Source organism: Ranitomeya variabilis, chromosome 1, assembly GCF_051348905.1.
Source record: "Ranitomeya variabilis isolate aRanVar5 chromosome 1, aRanVar5.hap1, whole genome shotgun sequence".
Classification (NCBI taxonomy): domain Eukaryota; kingdom Metazoa; phylum Chordata; class Amphibia; order Anura; family Dendrobatidae; genus Ranitomeya; species Ranitomeya variabilis.
The window spans coordinates 497,798,595-497,817,531 of record NC_135232.1 but is presented as its reverse complement, the minus strand read 5'-3'; the positions used below and the strand labels follow the sequence as shown (position 1 = coordinate 497,817,531).

Below are 18,937 nucleotides of genomic sequence, written 5' to 3'. Positions count from 1 at the left end.
CGTGCGCGAAACAGCTGTCATCCATGATCTCCTTGTCCATTTCGCATATGTCCTAATAAAGTCTTATCTGTTTTATCGGGCTTGGTGAGTGCAAACCATTTTTTTCTTTTTCTCTGGACTAATATGAGAAAGCCTAATCCTCAAACCAATATACCCTCATACCAACAGTCCAAGGGTTCAGAATGGAGCCATGTGAGCAGTGGGGGAAGAGATGTGGGATAGGTTCCCACGCGTATCGCCGCACAAGTTGCGGCTTCCTCGGGGAAAGAATAGCATTCAGTGCCAAGTCTGGTAGCTAGACGAGCAAGAAAAGTAAAAATACACTTTATGTCACAGCCATTACACTCATCCTTCGACAAAACTGAATAGGGGTGTCAGAACATTTGGGACGTACCCATGTGGCATCTGTAACATCTGCCAGCACACTATTGCACAAGAAGATCTCTCCATCTCTATCACTCCATTCAAGATCTGCCCCAAAACAGTTTTTTTATTGCAGATCTCATAATGTGGTATATGATCTAATTTGTAATTGTCCAAAAATTTAAATAGGCCAGACGACACAAGAGATTTGAAGAAGAACCCAACAACACCTGTCCAATATATCTACGGTGAAAAAAGACCAAGAAAAAGGAAAAACTCTCGCCTCGATAGCTTCACACTGCCTGAAATCACATAGAAGTCATGTGATCAGACTGAAGGTAATGGGCCTCGAGGAGATATCAATGAACATCAGGGGTGGAGATATCACCAACAAGCTCCTAAGATGCGAATCCAGATGGATCCACAATTTACACAGCCTAGCACCCCATGGACTAAACGGGGAATTGTTGTTTACAGGCTTTTATAAATAATCTGTGTTTTACTGTCTGACTCAAAACAACTTTTTCTCTCTTTTTTGTCCTCTCCCAGCCCAGCCCAGCCCAGCCCAGCAAGACATGAGGAATAAACTGAAAACTTCAAGAACCCAAGAACATCCTTTCTACCACCCAGGGAATCTATGCCTCTTGAAACGTCCAACTCAAGATGTTACCCAGGACTTCAAATCGAAGAAAATATGGATCACCTTCTCCTTCATAACCTTCTACGTTTTTTACCTCTAAAACATTATTTCCTCTTTAATTTTTGCAGTCTTATAGTATCTTCTTACTCTGTATCACTGACAATTGCGTCAATGAATGAGAATAGTATATATTAATTCCTACTTTTATTTTTAGTTTCTTTACTCACATTTTTTCTATTACATTTTTCATCTCCAGCAGATGGTGTTCAACTTTTCACGTATTTTTCTGTATTTATTTTTTATTAATTTTTCATTCCAGTAAATATTGTCTCCTGAAATGTACTTCACATTAAATTCTTCTCCTTATTTCCTGACTCATTATGCCACTTTGTACAAATTACATTAGCAGATGAACTGGGTTCGATCTGCAATAGACCATGGTCTCTTTCATTAAACCTTACAACCACGAGCCTCAAACCTCACCCTCTGAAAATCACATTACTGCCACCTCATCTTACACTTTATTCCTGCTTGATGCCATTGGGGTTGTACATTTTGCGCAAGCATAATTTCGGCTTGTTTATTTGTTACCTGGCTACGCCACTTGCCTGGGCTTCACACTGCTCTGGTTCCTAAGTGCATGCGCGATCCGGTCGCTCCCTCGGTAACCAATGCAAACAGAGGCGTTGTGTCACTTCCGGTTCTGAAGTGCGCAGCGAAACTGACATGACTGCGGCTCCAAGTAAGTTCCTCAGCTGTGCCTTATCAATAGTTTATCATGAATGATACTTATACTGAACTCACACTATTGCATCTTCAGTTCCTGAAGAAGCCAGCAGTGTCTGGCGACACGTGTTGGGCAATTTTTGTCCTTCCCCTTTCCTTTCTCCACCGCTCTGATACCAAGGATCTCTTAATACACATGGCTCCCTGTCTACCAAAAGGATTGTTTGGACGACCACAGGTTGTATTATACTTACATTTATTTGGGTGCCTCTTACCTATGGAACTCATTTGCCCTGTGATATTTGCTTACATTAGTGTATTGCCTGCTCTGTATTAAAGGGTTTCCTTGGGTTTTGATTTACAATCACATTCATATCAAGGATATTTTTGCATATGTGCATACTGCTACCTCACTAAAAAATCATGATTTGATTTGTGTGAAGGTATATTCTTGTTATTGAGAGAGGAGGGGGTAGGTCTTTGCCTTATCATGGGCTTATTGGGTTTGGCTTATTTTAAAGGTTTATAATAATTATACACACCACTGCAAAATTAAATAAATTATTATAATTCCTTATCTTTTGTGATCCCTGTGTATATACATGTCTCCTCCTATCCTCTTTATTCTAAGAACTCTGTCCTCATCCTCCTTATGATTTCACCGTTAATCTTATGGCTGGGGGAAAGCTGCCTAAGAGCAGGTTATATAATATTTCTGGTCCGGAGAGGCAGGCCATGAAGTACTATGAAGTACTATATTGCCAAAAGTCAGGAAAAGGGACATATCAGACCTTCCTCATCTCCCATTGTTGCTGGATTTTTCATTGTTAAGAAAAAAGATGGGGGATTATACACCCCTGCCTAGATTTCAGCAAACTTAATCGCATCACGGTCCAGGATTCAAATCCTCTCCCTCTCATTCCGGACTGGTTTAATCAGATTGTCGGGTCAAAATGGTTTTCTAAAGTGGACCTCAGGGGGGCATATAATCTCATTCAAATTAATAAGGGCGTGGGTGAGTGAAAGACAGTCTTTAATACACCTGAGGGACACTATGAAAACCTGATTATGCCATTTGGGTTGAAATATGCCCCTGCTGTCTTTCAGCAGTTTGTGAATGACTGTTTTTGTCACCTGGCAGATAGTCCACAACAATTCTATCTTGTTGACATATTGATTTATTCGCCTGACCTCAAGTCCCATGAGGTACATGTCAGGCAGGTCTTACAGATACTCAGATAATAAATTATTTGTCTAACCAGTGAAATGTATGCTCTCAGTTCAGGAGATCCTTTTTCTGGTTTATTATTTGTTACATAGGTGGAAATCATCCAGCCTTTTTTTTTTTAAATGTCTCATAGTGTCTGCCATTGCTACATCTTGAGGTAAGGCATTCCAGTCTGACTGCTCTAGTAATGTGATTTTTAGGAGATCATTGTTGCATGTAGGAAGCAATTACTTTATACTGACAATTTCATTATGCACGTTATTGAGATAATAGACTTGCAATTTACAACTGGGGAATAGATTGATGGGGATGTCATTGATCACCTTTAGAGCTGATGATTTTAGCTCCTTAATCATTGTAATAGAGTATTTATATTTTGCACATGCACTTTATTAGCAGTGCCCCTTACAAATATAGGATTACCTTTGGTAACTTTGGTGTTTCTAGATATCACCCTGTTTCACACTATGTTCAGCATACAAATTTTGGATTCTAAATGTTTTGACCAAATGTGACACATATGACTCAAATTAGAATAATTTACAGTTTGGTGTCATCAGCAAAGACTGACACTTTACTCTCAATCCCATCCACAAGGTCATTAATAATGGAATCCCAAACCACATTATTATCACCCACTGGTTGTCACATTAATCCAGCTAAAGTCTTGGCGATACTGGATTGGGATCATCCTGAGGACTTAAAGGCTTTACAAAGGTTTTTAGGTTTGACCAACTACTACCGTAACTTTATCAAGAACTTTTATGTAATGGCCAAACCTCTGACAGATAGGACCAGGAAAGGGATGGACTTTTCCAAATGGTCCAGTCCAGCCAGTGAGGCATTTGATATTTTAAAGAAATTTTTACCTTCCGTGCCAATTCTTATACTGCTGTCACACAGCCATTCACTGTAGAGGTTGTCATGTCTGAGACATGACGGTGGGGTGTGTATTGTCATAGAGCGCATCTCCAAGTCAATGGCGTCAAGTGTCCATACTTTTCAAAGAAATTGTCATCCGCTGAGAAAAAACATGACATTGGTAATAGGTTCCCTTTTGGCAATAAAGTGGGTTTTTGAAGAGTGGCAACATTTTTTGGAGGGGGCAGTTTATCTGGTCATGGTAATCACCAATCATAAAAATCTTTTATATTTGGAATCTGCTAAGTGTCCGAGACGTAGACAGGCAAGATAGTCACTGTTATTCACCAGATTCAACTTTTTTGTGATGTGTAGGCCGGGGAATAAGAACATTAAGGCAGATGCCTTATCTTGTTCTTTTCATGGGGGTGGAGATAATTGTTTTCCAGTTCATATATTACAGAAAAGGGTAGTTATTGCTACTATATCATGTGTTCTGGAGAGGGAGGTTGTAGAGGTTCAGAGGCATGCCCTTGCTGCCTGTCCTTTAAGTAAATTGTTTGTTCTTGTCTCCGTCTTAAAGTTTTAAGCGAACATCATGATTCGGTCTTTGCCGGGCATCCTGGTAGAAGAGTCACCACAGATTTCCTTACACTGCGTTTTTGGTGGTCTGGGGTGCACCTGGATGTTCGAGAGTATGTAGCTGCCTGCAATCTAAGACCCCTCATACTCGTCCATATGGGGCTCTTCAACCCTTGGCGATTGCCAGTAGACCTTGGACTCATTTGTAGGTATATTTATTAATTTATGTACCTGTATAGGCAGGTTAATACTGTTAAAAAGGTGGTGGTGGACAGATTCAGCAAAATGGCTTATTTGATTGCGGTACCTGCTTTACCGAATACCTAGACTTTGGCACAAATTTATATAAAAGAAATCAGGAAGTTATCATGGGATTTTTACTGACAAATTGCACCACCCTTTTGGAAACCATTTCCAAATTTTAGAAGCATTTTGTGCTCGTTTGGGGATCCATATTTCATTTTCTTCAGCCTTTTATTCACAGTCTAATGTGCAAACTGAACGTGTAAACCAAAATCTTGAAACTTATCTAAGGTGTTTTGTGCCTGATAATCAGGAATATTGGATTTCTTACCTCTAGCTAAGTTCACGGTGAATAACCGTTGTCATGAGTCTACTGACTAGTCCCTGCACTGTGGTGCATACGGATTTTATCCTCAGTTCTGCTCTTTCAATAGGTATCGTTCTTCAGGAGTATCTGAGGAGGAACGGTTTTCTTCATCTATTATATTAAGTTAAAGGTTCCTTCTTGGAAATTGTGACCAAGATTCATCGGTCCCTATGATATTGTGGCCATCGTCAGTCCAGTAGCGCTTCGCCTTGCTTTGCCACACACTTTTAAGACTCAATGTGTTTCAACGCTCTCTACTCAAAAATATACAATGATTTTTCTGAACCATCACCACCACCATCATCCCTGGTTATTGTTGATGGGAATTTGGAATTTCAGCTAGATAAGATTATCAATACTCGCTTGGTTCATCGGTCTCTTCAGTATCTGGTAGACTGGAAGGCATACGGTCCTGAAGAGATAACATAGGCACCAGCATCAAATGTCCATGTGGTTAGGTTGGTAAGGTCTCTTCACGCGGCACACCCTGATAAACCCTGCCTTGTGGTCTCAGAAGAGGAGGAACTGTCAAAGGGATATGACAGAGTGACCAGAAGACCGATTTCTGGCTTCTCAAACACCTACACTGGTTAGAAGAATGTCACCCTCTTATTAAACAGAGCAGGTTTTTAACTTGCTGTGAAAGGGTTAAACCTCAGTTGAAGCTCCTGAGCTTTCCTACTTAGATTGTCTCACTGATCAGTGTTGGTCACTCCCCTCTGCTATATATGCTTGCTTCTGGTGCTTAGGGATTGCCAGTGTTCTTGGTGCTTGGTTCTGGAGTTGTAGGTGTAGTTTGTGGTTGGAGTAGGCATTTGGAGCTTTGTTCAGGAGACTGTTGCTTGGTGTTTGCTTTTATGCACATCCTCATCCCCACCTATTTTGTTTCTCCTTCATTTAATTCCCTCCCATGTCTCACTCTGGTGAGTATTTTGTATGGCTAGCATTTTCATGTATCCCTGTACATCTTGCCTTGTTTGTCTGGTTAGTGTGTTCCTATACACTGTTGCATACCACTATCCTAGGTTTAGTAGGGGACAGATAAGGGTTGATCTCTGGGCATAGCAAGGCATGTGAACTCTGCATTTCCACCTTCAGGAGTAATCTGAGCAAACAGGCATAGACTAGGGCACCACTAGTTATAGGGACCTGGTTAGTGCCAGCTGACTGACGGGTACTTTCTTTTCACACTGTTTGGAATAAATGAATTTATCGGTGCTCTTTCACTTTCTTTACGAAGGAGAACACTTTTTTTTTATGATCGAGAAAATATTTTTGTTAACTGACCTTTATGCCGCCGAACATCAAATCTTGCATGACTTTAGGTTCTTTTATATCCTCTATCTTCATTGTGGATCTGTTTTTAGTAGCTCACCCATAGCCTCAGCGGGAAAACATGGCTGGCCTTTATAGTCGTCAAACGACAAAGTCAAGAGGTAAACACATCTGAATAAAACACCTAATTCTCCATAATTAATCTCTCAATCAGAGCTATAGTCTAGCGTGATGTCCTGTTTCCCTGATGAGGCCTTTCAGAACGCTTTACCCCTGAATCCAATAAGTTAAATTTTGAATTTAACAATGGAACTCAAATTTTCCATTAAGGATGGGGATTCTTCTGATAATCTATATCAATACACTGCTGACATAACTTCTTATCATATGCCAGTAACAGTTTACTTTTGCATACAGTACAGACCAAAAGTTTGGACACACCTCATTAAAGATTTTTCTGTATTTTCATGACTATGAAAATTGTACATTCACACTGAAGGCATCAAAACTATGAATTAACACACGTGGAATTATATTCTTAACAAAAACGTGTGAAACAACTGAAATTATGTCTTATATTCTAGGTTCTTCAAAGTAAACACCTTTTGCTTTGATGACTGCTTTGCACACTCTTGGCATTCTCCTGATGAGCCTCAAGAGGTAGTCACCGGAATGGTTTTCACTTCACAGGTGTGCCCTGTCAGGTTTAATAAGTGGGATTTGCATTATAAATGGGGTTGGGACCATCAGTTGTGTTGTGCAGAAGTCTGGTGGATACACAGATGATAGTTGTACTGAATAGACTGTTAGAATTTGTATTATGGCAAGAAAAGAGCAGCTAAGTAAAGAAAAACGAGTGGCCATCATTACTTTAACAAATGACGGTCAGTCAGTCCAAAACATTGGGAAAACTTTGAAAGTGTCTCCAAGTGCAGTGGCAAAAACCATCAAGCGCTACAAAGAAAGTGGCTCACATGAGGACCGCCCCAGGAAAGGAAGACCAAGAGTCACCTCTGCTTCTGAGGCTAAGTTTATCCGAGTCACCAGCCTCAGAAATCGCAGGTTAACAGCAGCTCAGATTAGAGACCAGGTCAATGCCACACAGAGTTCTAAGCAAAAAGATATTGTGGAAGACAAAGAGGTCACCAACATTATTATTCACCTCAAATGAGGTATACTCATAACAGAATACAATACAATGGGACCAAAAATAGGACCATAATGGACAGACTGCGACAATAAACACCAAACCAACCAAGAAAATACAGTCAATAGTCCAAATATATATAAATTTACAAAAAGCTTTATTATTAATAATGACAGATAAAAATATGACAGAAGGAAGCAATCCCCGTGCTACCCATGGCATGCACCTGAAAAGGGCAGGGGATAGGTGCCTCTAGCATAAACAAGTCCACACATTAACCATAATGAAAAACCAGTAGTCGTGTAAGACTAATAAATAGTAACTGCATGTAAAGAACAATGAGGTCCACATTAGCAGCAAAGTCCACACAGAATATGCACAAAATACATACCGGTTAATGCAGGAGTATATCCAGTACAGATAGGCACCTCACCCCTGTCCACCCCGACGCGCGTTTCGGCTACTGCCTTTCTCACCCCAGGACAATGACCCCAAACACACCTCCAGGCTGTGTAAGGGCTATTTGACCAAGAGGGAGAGTGATGGGGTGCTACGCCAGATGACCTGGCCTCCACAGTCACCAGACTTTAACCCAATCGAGATGGTTTGGGGTGAGCTGGATTGCAGAGTGAAGGCAAAAGGGCCAACAAGTGCTAAGCATCTCTGGGAACTCCTTCAAGATTGTTGGAAGACCATTCCCAGTGACTACCTCTTGAAGCTCATCAAGAGAATGCCAAGAGTGTGCAAAGCAGTCATCAAAGCAATAGGTGGCTACTTTGAAGAACCTAGAATATAAGTCATTTTCAGTTTCACACTTTTTTGTTAAGTATATCATTCCACATGTGTTAATTCATAGTTTTGATGCCTTCTGAGTGAATGTACAATTTTCATAGTCCTGAAAATACGGAAAAATCTTTAAATGAGAAGGTGTGTCCAAACTTTTGGTCTGTACTGTAGGTCACATTCCTTATTTTTTGCTTGTGCCTTCTTAGGCCTGTCTTGGAATACATTTGAAGAAATAACAGTATTAGACTGGCAATCCAAAAGCTTATAACACCCACGTTTTTAAAGCAGGAACAACCATGCTTAGTGGGGCTGGATCTTTCCCAGGATCTCTGGACTGGCTGAAGTCCTTCATGGCCACACTGCAATACAGAGCGCAAACTTTATCTCTCTGGGAAGCCTGCTTTGGAGTTGCTTCTTCAGCCCTCTCCCAGACGTGACCACTGACGTTCTGCATCAGGGTATGCTAGTGCTAGCTCTAGAACAACCGCGCCCTACTAGGTTGCACTCTCTGGAAGTTATCCCTGACTTTCAGCCTCAGGTCAGCATCCCCCTCCTTCTATGCGAGTCCATCCCAGCGGAAACCGGTTTCCAAACACCCTAGAAAATCTTTTCCTTGCAGGAAATCGACGTCCCAGGACTCCACCCCCAGAGCCTCCTTCCAACTACAGCGCCTATATGCTGGGCTCCGCAGGTATAACCAACCCCCCTCCTAGTAACTGGAACTAAAAAACTAATATCCCCTGGCAGTACTGGGGGCTGCAGATCTCCCTTCAATGACAGGAAACCACTGAAATGGGAAGAGATGAATTGCCTTTTAAAGCTGTAGGTTTTCCTGTCACTGGGTGCTGATCCCCTCTCTTTCTCCATGGTGCTGTCGTGGGGAAGGAAAAAATACAGATTTCACAGAAAAAAACAACACTTTGGAGATGCCAAGGTATAATTTTATTCAGCTTTCTCTTACCTACATGCCCATATAGACAGCTTAGGAAAGTTGATCCTACTGACAAATTCCATTTAACAATGTTTTCCCTCTCATTAGTGCAAAGTAAGAGGTATGATATGGCTGGATGAGGAATCTAAGGGACGACATCTCTCCATGTGGAAAGTAACATGCTGGTATGAGGAGTCTTATAGGCTACGCAATGCACCTCTGAAGAAGCAATTTGCATATTTAATTTCATAAAGAGGAAGAGGGCAGAAACTCTTGTGCCACCTATTACAAGTAGCATTTGCATGAAGAGGAAACACAGATTATACAGAGTTAATTTCTTTTAAAATAGTTTATTTACAAGTTTCTTAACAAAAGTACACTTCTGGTTACACTGGAAGAATTGACTGAAAAATGTACATTTCATGTTCATAATGATAACCATTCATCTTATATACACGAGCCTTGTCACGACTGATTCCAACATGTCCTACTATGTACCGCTGACCACAGATGTAGTGATATGGGTTATGCAAGTTACAGAAAAGAATACAATTTTTCTACTCGCTATCCAATTTTCAAGCAGGGACCATAAAAGAAATGGCAAGCAACTAGAGTACAAAGGAAAATTAGTGCATGCTGGGTAGACATAATCCATCACGCTTGATAGAGTATGGTACAACAACAACGCTCTAAGCGTCTCCAATTGGACGGAAGTTGCCGTTACATTATAAAAGTTGACTAGAAGTTTGTTCGCCATTGTGATAAAAAGGACATCGTGTCTTGATCATGTTTCTAGGTTTGTAAAGGCTAAATCATCATTTTTGTATTTACTTTTACAAAATATTAAAACCACTGACATTGCGAAGGGATGTCGCACATACAGTTAAAGGATTTTGTTTTGTTTTTTTTTACAATCCGATAAAGGCTGAAATATAATGTACATTGCATCGGCTTCAGTATTAAAAATGTAAATGTACTGTTCTATTTGAAGTAACACTGCAGTAAAAAGTTGCATTTTAATCTATACAATAAAACAGGCAGAACTATAGCCAAAGACGCGGCGGGTCTAAATACAAATATATTCATATAAATACAAGAAGTGTAAGTAGAAATACGTTAATATGAGCTTGGTTTATTTAAATAAAGGCTAAGGCAGCAAGTATATCCAAATGAGTCCCTAGAAAGTATATATCGGAAAATGAATCCTAAGTGGCAATGACATACAATAAGTTGGAGAAGTTCAAATAAAATGTGATTTTTTTTTTTTAAAGAAAAGTGAGAACATGAAAGTGTAAACAAGTCATTTCTTAGTTGAACAGTCATATTAACAAAATGTACTAATTACATATTGCAATGATCTATACAACAGGAAGTGTACAACAAACTTTATTAAGTAGGTATACTCGCCAGTCCTTCTTGGCAGCCATTTTGTGTGTACAAGTGGTTAAATGTTCGCTCTACATTAGCAAGCTTGAAGGCAGCATTGCCCATAACCAGTGTCAGTCCCCTCCATGCTTTACTTTGGGTATAGTACGTGAAGAAGCTGTGCCACTCATTTTATTACATGGTAGCCAGATAGGCTACATGATTGGAGTCCGATCCATATGAGGTGCACTTTGTTATCAAATATATAAAGAAAAAAAGCACAATACCTTGATGCCAAGCTGTGACAAAGATACAAAGCGCTTCAATTAGAAGCATAAATGGAAGGAAGCAAGCATAGGTTAGACCACTGCCCCTAATGGTGGTTAGTCTGCTGGTTAGGCCGTCCGCACACAAATTTTCATGAAATATCTGACTGCACATCATGCCACGGTCATGCAATGACATCACTGAAAATAAATAGCAAGGAGAAAATATTAATGGCGTGAAGATGAGCATTAAGTCTAAAACCCCTCAATCCAATGCAAGTCATACACGTGCAATATACCTGTACAGAAATAAGTAGACGATGACAATTTCGTTTTATTTACACATGGCTGAAAACCTCAGGGAAGGAAGATGGTGGTATTACAATTGTTCTGTGGCTGGTCAATGCAGTAAGGCTTATGGATATCATGTATTTCGCCCAGTTTGGGGTTATTCCAAACAAGAATGAGATATCTTTGTCTACTTGTTTCTCAGCTCCTTTCTATACAGTTCTATCTACTGGCCTGCCATCTGATCTGCCAACGAATCTCCCTACTATGTTGGAGGAGAGTCACTCTGAAAGGTGGTCTATGACAGTTAGGAAGTCTTACGCCTTTTCGATAAAAATCATGGCAGTCAAAGAATGTCAACTCTGATGTACATTGCTTATAAAGGTCTGTCAGTCGTAATTCCCATAAATATGTGGCTATAGAAAGACTAGATTGTAATATTAGCATTAATGTAAGTAGATCTGTAATCTAGTACTGCAAAAATAAGAATTAGGACAGTCGCCCACAAGATATGCAGATGAAGTATCAAAGTCAATCACACATACTGGCGGATGTCAAACTTGGGCTGGAGTCACACCAGTGAATGGCATCCGATGCAAAATGCTAATGACCCTCAGCTCCTTCTCTGCTGCAAGCGGAAGACGAGTATCATGCTACTGTGCTGCAATGCACTCAAAAGTAATTTTACTGAAAAGTAACTATAAAGTAAATAAAGTTACATTATTGAACAGGATCCAAAACGCACGTTTTGCTTCTTTATTCCATGGCTTTCTCAAGGGGAGATATTACAAAGAAGCAAAACGTGCATTGGGGATCTTGTTTAATCTCAGGGGCTTGTCCAATGGAATGGGTAAGGCTTGGCAATTTTTGATATGCCTTCGTTAAATATTCGTAGATATTTTGGGGAACGGAGGAGTTACATACTTTACGACAACACATGTCTTTTACCAGACTATGAAAAAAAATAATATTCTTTATCTCTCCCTCCTTATCCACCTACAGGATTTGTATGCCTTTCACTGGTTCAGTATTTATTCTTCTCCCCCTCTGTCTCTGTTACCTGTTTGTTTGTGTTAGTTTTATTTAAGTGAATATATATATATTATATATATATCTCATTAATACGGGAATTTCTAGCCTTAAAACTCCATTTACTTCTCTTGTTGTCATTTGATCTAGGAGTGGCTCTTTTTCAAGCATGTTTGCCCATTGTTTTATGGTTTATTATGGCCTGATACTTATGTACCATAACGTGCCTGGTGTTTGTGTTTCTATTACTTAGAGTATCAGCATTTGTGGAGTAGTGGACAACCCTTTTAAGACTATTAACTGAGTATAGATAACAAGAGATAGTCAGAATGTAAGGTTGTTGATCATCGCATACAAATAGGGCTAACATTAAAGCCTGGCTGCAATCATTGACTTGCCATAATTTTCTCCCATGAGATCTAGCTAATCATCAACAGGTCTGTTATAGCAGTAAGGGCAAGCCAGGGAAAGGATGGCTGGCAACCCTGTGCTCGCTTCAGTATAAATAAGATTAATGGACAGTATTGACTCATCTATACATTAATATGTGTATACATTATTTTCCGGAGGTATACATTCACCATGGATTCCTGTGTCTCACAACTGGTTGTCAAAGTTTCAAAGAAATAATGAATGGAATACCAATACAACCCAAACTCCCATCTGCAAAGAGTGAAACTTGCAGTTTTCATTAAAATGATAAAAAAATAATAATTTACATGTGTGAAACTTTGAAAGGTTCCCCGCATCCAGACAAGTAATTTAATGCTATTAAACATAATCATTTCTTTCATAATTGTGCTACTGAAAAGCGCAAAGTGTTTTCTGTACACAGATCCGCAACAGCAAAGCTGTTGAGTTTTATTTTTCACCCCGCGGGGTCTCACCCAAAATATTTCAGAACGTGGAAGAGACAAATCTAGTCTAAATTTACAGAACCATAGGTGTAGCCTTACTTAACAAGTAAAACAAAACAAAAAACACTAACGAACATTACAAGGTAGAGCCAAGTGACAGGTTATTTAAAGTGCTACCTTACTGTACACGTAATGAACCAGTCACTGCACACCCCCAAACACTCAGAGTGGCACAAATTATGTTCATTTTATACGCCGAATAAATTACTGAAGACATGCAGATCAACGGTTTACCAACTTTGTAAACTCCATATAAAGGGCCTCTCTATCAGGGACAAACACCTTTACATTAGGCACATACATAATGTCCCTAGGTCTTTTAGGCACTGTATCAGCACCCACTAAAGTCTAAACATGCATTTCAATTCTGGCACCCTATAGGTGCCCTAGTTTACATGGGCCCATTTTTGTTACAAAAATGTCTAAATGATTGCCAATTAGAGTTGAGCAAAAAGATTTGCAGGACCCTGTTCCGGTGGCATTGTTGGCAGTCCGTGACCACCAAACCAGAGCCCTGAGAACCTTCTCTTACCTGCTGGGTGGGATGCCCACCTCCTCTTATGAGAAGGTCCTGCAAATCTGTTTGCTCAACTCTAATACATCTATCAGTCTGTTCAGAATTTTTTTAAAAAAGATAAATTACATAAAACCCTTGTAAAATAAAAGTATGGTAAGTGTGTGGTCAGAGCGAGTTACTGAGGCAAAGTGCATCCTGTCCACCCGGCCAATTGTAGCACCTATGAGTTATATACATATTCCTGAAAATATAGTTGAACATTCTGTGCTTACAAATGGCATTTTTCAGGCAGTAAATCAATCACCCTTTAACAAGACAAAAGATTCTCTCTAGGAAATGTAACCACACGCTTGCATGTATGTACACTTAAGAGGAGGACATGTGCAAATGTAACGTGTGCCATCAACCACAAGTGGTTTTGAAACTGCTGCATGGGCACAGTGCACAGACTAGCGCAAACATTCAGTTCCTCCTTCTAAAGTGACATGACCACTTCAGCCCTTGTCATTTGGTGCCTGGCTGCCCACAGATGTTTTTGGTAAAGAATCCCTCCTGAAATTAATTTTGGAAGTCCATGAAATAACAGTAATTGCCCTCCCAGCAGTGTGGGATTTGTTCCTCCGTTCTCATATAGAAGACAATTTCCACCCAGATAGCAGATCACTGGTGGGAATCGTCATAAGATCACATAGAAAGAGCAGCCAGTTACAGTTTGTTATTTAAAAGTCACAGGAAAGGAAACTCTTTACACGTCATTATGGTGTAAAGCGATTTGGCACATGTAAAATAAAGAACAAAAAGGAGACAGAATTCTGAAAAACTTATTAAAAAGAGAAGAAACAAAGTAAAAGCACAATGGTGACATTTCCTGAAATGCAGCTATGTGCAACACAAGGTTATGGTGCAGATTTCCTGGCATAAGGCTCTTCTACCTCGCTGTGGCCGGCTGTACATGCCCTGGGTAAGACCTTCTGGAACTTGTAGCTTGCCTCTGTCTTGCAAGGAATGACTGGCCTGAGCCTGTACTTGCCAGTCTGTCTTCTGCGGCTTTTTTATGTAGGGTCATACCCTGCAAAGAAAAATACTCCGATCACTAGGGAGCTCTAGCCCACTTAACCATTTGTTACGTAGCATAAAGTGCCCCATGCCAAGGGTGCACCAAATGCCTGTGCTTGGTCGTTTTGTGCTGACGGACTCCCTTTAAAAGGCTTCTAGAATCAACGAAGATGAGCTAGTGAATGCATTTTCGATCAATAAAGGGCCCTGTTACAAGTTAACTCTGAAGGGCATATTGCTTGGCGTCTGACACTGCCATTATTGATCCCTTTCATAAGGTCGGAAGTACTGACAACTAGTGATGAGCGAACGTGCTCGGATAAGGACTTATCAGACCATGATCGGATGCTAACCGAGTGTCTTCGGCGTGCTCAAAAAATATGCCTGAGTCCCCATGCCTGCATGTCTCGCGGCTGTTCGACAGTCATAACACATGCGTGTCTCCCTAACAAACAAGCAATCTCTGCATGTGTTGTGACTGTCGAACAGCAGCGAGACATGCAGCCGCGGGGACTCAAGAATATTTTTTGAGCATGCCGAAGACACTAGGTTAGCACCTGAGCATGCTCAGATAACACCTCATCCGAGCACGTTCACTCATCACTGACAACCTATCGACATTAGCCTTCTCAAAGCTTGTCCCCCTACCCTCTAACTAGTCTACAAAAACGGAACATACTAGAAAAGTGGAGAACCTTACCATATTATACCACGCACTGACAATCAGCTTTTCTTCTTGATCTCTCTGACACTTTGTTTTCTCATACTCTTTCTATACAAATATAAATCAAATAAATAAATTAGGAAAAAAATAAAAAAGTCATACTTTATTTTAACTTGGAACATAATAAACTATACAAGTAAATATGAAAAATAGAAAACATTTCACGGTATTATTAAAGCTATATTAGCTTCACTCAAAATAGTTAAGGGACACTCATTTTAAGACCTTAAAGGGAGTTATTAACTAATTAACAACCTTTGCTTAATCACTACAGGATCCCATATTAGATAAAACAATGTATACTTACCTCCCATAGTGTCTCCCTTCCAGCTAGATGGTGCGGCTAGTCCTGGTGGTTCACAGGCCTGATGCAGACAATCAGAGGAATCTTGTTGGCTGCGGCAGCCCTCACTATTTTGCCAGAGCGGTCGTCCACAGCTGATTGGCTGCAGCACGCCTGTGACACAACAGCTCCATGTGACCTGCTGAGAATAGAAGCATCGACATAGCTGGTACGGTGCCGCTGTGGGGGTAAATACACGTGGCTTTTATTTTTATATGGGACCCTGCAGTAATTATGCAGGAGTTGTCCAGTAGTGGACAACCCCTTTAAATGCCTGTCAACAGAACAAGCCATATATTACCGGTTGAGGGGGTCCCACTGACATTTATAGGAATAAGAGACTACAATGGAAGGTGGTGTTCAGGACCACATCCATCTATTCATTGAATCGGAAGGCTCAGAAGGCAAATGGGTGTGTGTTGCAGGTGCTAGAAAAGAGATCCCCCACTTATTAGTTATTTATGACTGTTATTAATGCTACTTACGGCACTGCCCCTTTAAACCCCTTTGAGACACTTTAATATTAAATATAACTAGTATTGTGTATTATAGGGCATACAGGGTACTGTACGAAGACGATACCGCCTTGAATACACAGTTTAACACCCTGGGATATAGCATAGTGCTTAACGCAATAGCAATCAATCACAATTTCAATTTATGAGCCGTACGCTCCTATTAGATGATTTTCTCAAAACTGCAATTACTTTTATGAGGCGTAGCTCCAACTAAAAACAACTATGCATGACTTGTCGGTAACAGATGGCACAAGTAAGGCCGCTGACCTAAGGTATGTACCAACAATACAGTGGAGCTGCTAGGACCACTACACAAAACTTTACACATTTGCTGCAGTATACTCCACCCCCCATTATTTCTGTGGATAAACTACAAAATAAATAATTTGGCTCAATTGTCCTTGGGAACATTTTTCCAGGAAGGGAAGAAAAGTAGGGAGGTGGCACCAGATGGGCCCATGTCTAATAATCCCCATTGTGTTCTCAAACCTGTCTGCAGTATGGATTTCTGCAGTTATAAAAAAAACAAACACATTTCTAAATCAAAGACCTCTAAAGCCTCACCTCTAAAGAATGGAACATTTTATCCTTTTCTTGCAGCTGATTTTTTAAAGCTTGGATCTCTGGCCCTGTTCCTTGATTCTGCTTGGGATCCAGTGTACGAATAACCTAGGGAATCAGAAACAAACAGTCCACTGAAGACCAGCTCTGGGCTACTTAACTGACAATCACAGCATCAGAAACACATGTATTAGGATTCATTTAGAGTCTTACACTTTTCGCTTTTTCTAGGTATTTTTTGTAGCGTTCTTCCATTTGTTTCATATCTTCATCTTTCTTCCTTAAAGCTTCTTGCAATTCTTCAATTTTCATCGCTTTATTAGAAGCAAAGTTATACAATGAGTACATTTTGGTACGATTAATAGACAGAGGAGAAGCTTTGTTCTTTCAAACTTGTAGAAAAATAAGAAATATATTTTCTGCCAAATGCAGCCTGAAAATAGATTCATCCAAAAGTGCTTGTCCCCTACTGGACAACTGTTATGAATGTTCCCAAAGTGCTGCATAAAGTTAAAAAAAAAAAATGTAATTCACAGACTGGCGCTACTCCCCAAATCTAAGCCCGATGACCTCTGGTGGTCATAAAAAGTCACAGAAACTATGCAGCTTAGGAGGAGGAGGGATAATAAGAGACTCCCTGCTTTGATCAGGTCACCGGGAGAATCATTTGCCCTAGAACCTACAAAGGACCCTGGAAGTTTAAGCCTGTTATTATAGTACCACAAGTGTTGCCCAAATAGCAGCCAATGCATCATAGAGGAAAGGACATAATGTATTAGGATGCAGGAGCATGTCAATATATTATATCCCATTACTAATGGGAAAAATTGGTTGGTCCAAAGACTATCCTATTCATTTTAGTCACTTTGACATAATGTTCTTCTAATCCGAAAAAAGAAACCTACAGCTGTTGTTGTAACGTGGCTCCAAATCCTCAATAATTGCTCGCTTCTTCTGTAACTCATTGTTGGCTTCATGAAGCTTCTCTCTGGAAATATACCGACGAAACAGTTACGATGGCAGAGTATTCAAATACACTATCCTAACACTGAAACCGCACAACCAGATTAAGCCTCTCTACCAAGTAGCAAATTTAATAACACATGCAGGCTCAAGAGATTGAAACTAAAGAAAGGTAAAGAAAAATAAAATACTACAACTTACTATATTAATTTAAAAAAATTCATGCCGAGATGTGGAGAATTTGCTGCAGTTTTTTTTATAATGTATTTAACACAAAGTCAACAGCACAATATCTGTGAATGTGGGATTACTCTATCCTTTGATCAGTAGCGCGAAAAAAAGAAATATTTTAAGACTATTAGCTTTTCTGATTATTTTATAACATGCCTAGATAGTTACGTTAAACTCATCCTGTCCATGTTAATTAATTTGCTTTTTGACCGGATCATTCATAAAAACCATTGTTAACAGAAGCAGGTCTCCCATTTCAAAGGGGAATATGCTGGCAGCAAAATACTGTATGGAGACAGAACTATCATGTTAACCAACGTTCCGTTTCCATAGGTTTTCGACACCCCATGTGAACAAGCCAGTAAGCAACCACTGATTGACTTGCATAGAGACAACCGGTGCACTGTAAGGGTATGTGCACATGATCAGTAAACACTGCGGGTTGGATGTGGCGTACTTGTGCAGCGTCCAAATGTTGCAGCATAATGTGTGCACAGACGCCCGCGGCTCATCTGTGGAGACGGACATGAGGCGCGTCTTTCCATACTGCAGCATGTCTAGTTATCTCGTGGAGATGCGAGTCTCCGCAAGAGAAATTGCATCCATAAAATGCACTGGACGTGGTGAATCCACATGGCTCAGTGAACACATGCAGATTTACCTGTGCTCAATAGACCGCAGTGTTTTGGATGCACTGAGTCCACAGCGCTGCTAGTGCCGGATCATGTGCACCTGGCATAAGGGCACAAAACCAGCTCCTTTAAATTAGCTTATACAGGACGGCAATTATACCTTATATCTTAATTTTTGGAGAGAGAGTATACTTACAAATGTTCTTCAAGCTTCTTCTTTAAGAGAAGTGACTTTAGCAAAAAAAAAAAGAAGAAGGATCATTTTCCAGCAATGTACACAATTTCTATTAAAATTCTATACACCTATTATTTAAGGTACTAAAAAGTAATTGGTAATCACAATCCTGTACTTACTATTGCCTTGTGAAAGTCCAATTA

The 18,937-nt window shown here is 40.1% G+C and overlaps 1 protein-coding gene and 1 long non-coding RNA gene across 3 annotated transcripts in view; one reads left to right on the top strand and one right to left on the bottom strand.

Moving 5' to 3' along the window:
* LOC143795191 (uncharacterized) overlaps positions 1 to 1,422 on the top strand; it is an 87,330-nt gene extending 85,908 nt beyond the window's left edge. Inside the window, exons 2-3 of the long non-coding RNA XR_013220435.1 lie at positions 553 to 701; positions 918 to 1,422. This is a non-coding gene — a long non-coding RNA (uncharacterized LOC143795191). The remainder of the gene's footprint in view (positions 1 to 552; positions 702 to 917) is intronic.
* Positions 1,423 to 9,491: 8,069 nt separating this feature from the next.
* HOOK3 (hook microtubule tethering protein 3) overlaps positions 9,492 to 18,937 on the bottom strand; it is a 95,378-nt gene continuing 85,932 nt past the window's right edge. Inside the window, exons 17-23 of one of the 2 annotated variants that reach the window (XM_077252159.1) lie at positions 18,756 to 18,790; positions 17,639 to 17,721; positions 16,947 to 17,047; positions 16,737 to 16,841; positions 15,288 to 15,359; positions 14,464 to 14,600; positions 9,492 to 10,981 (exon numbers count right to left, since the gene is read on the bottom strand). In XM_077252159.1, the coding sequence (XP_077108274.1) occupies positions 10,966 to 10,981; positions 14,464 to 14,600; positions 15,288 to 15,359; positions 16,737 to 16,841; positions 16,947 to 17,047; positions 17,639 to 17,721; positions 18,756 to 18,790 (549 nt within the window). In that variant the 3' untranslated portion in view covers positions 9,492 to 10,965. Of the gene's footprint in view, positions 10,982 to 14,320; positions 14,601 to 15,287; positions 15,360 to 16,736; positions 16,842 to 16,946; positions 17,048 to 17,638; positions 17,722 to 18,755; positions 18,791 to 18,937 lie in introns of those variants that run through there. The other variant, XM_077252166.1, reaches the window with a different exon arrangement.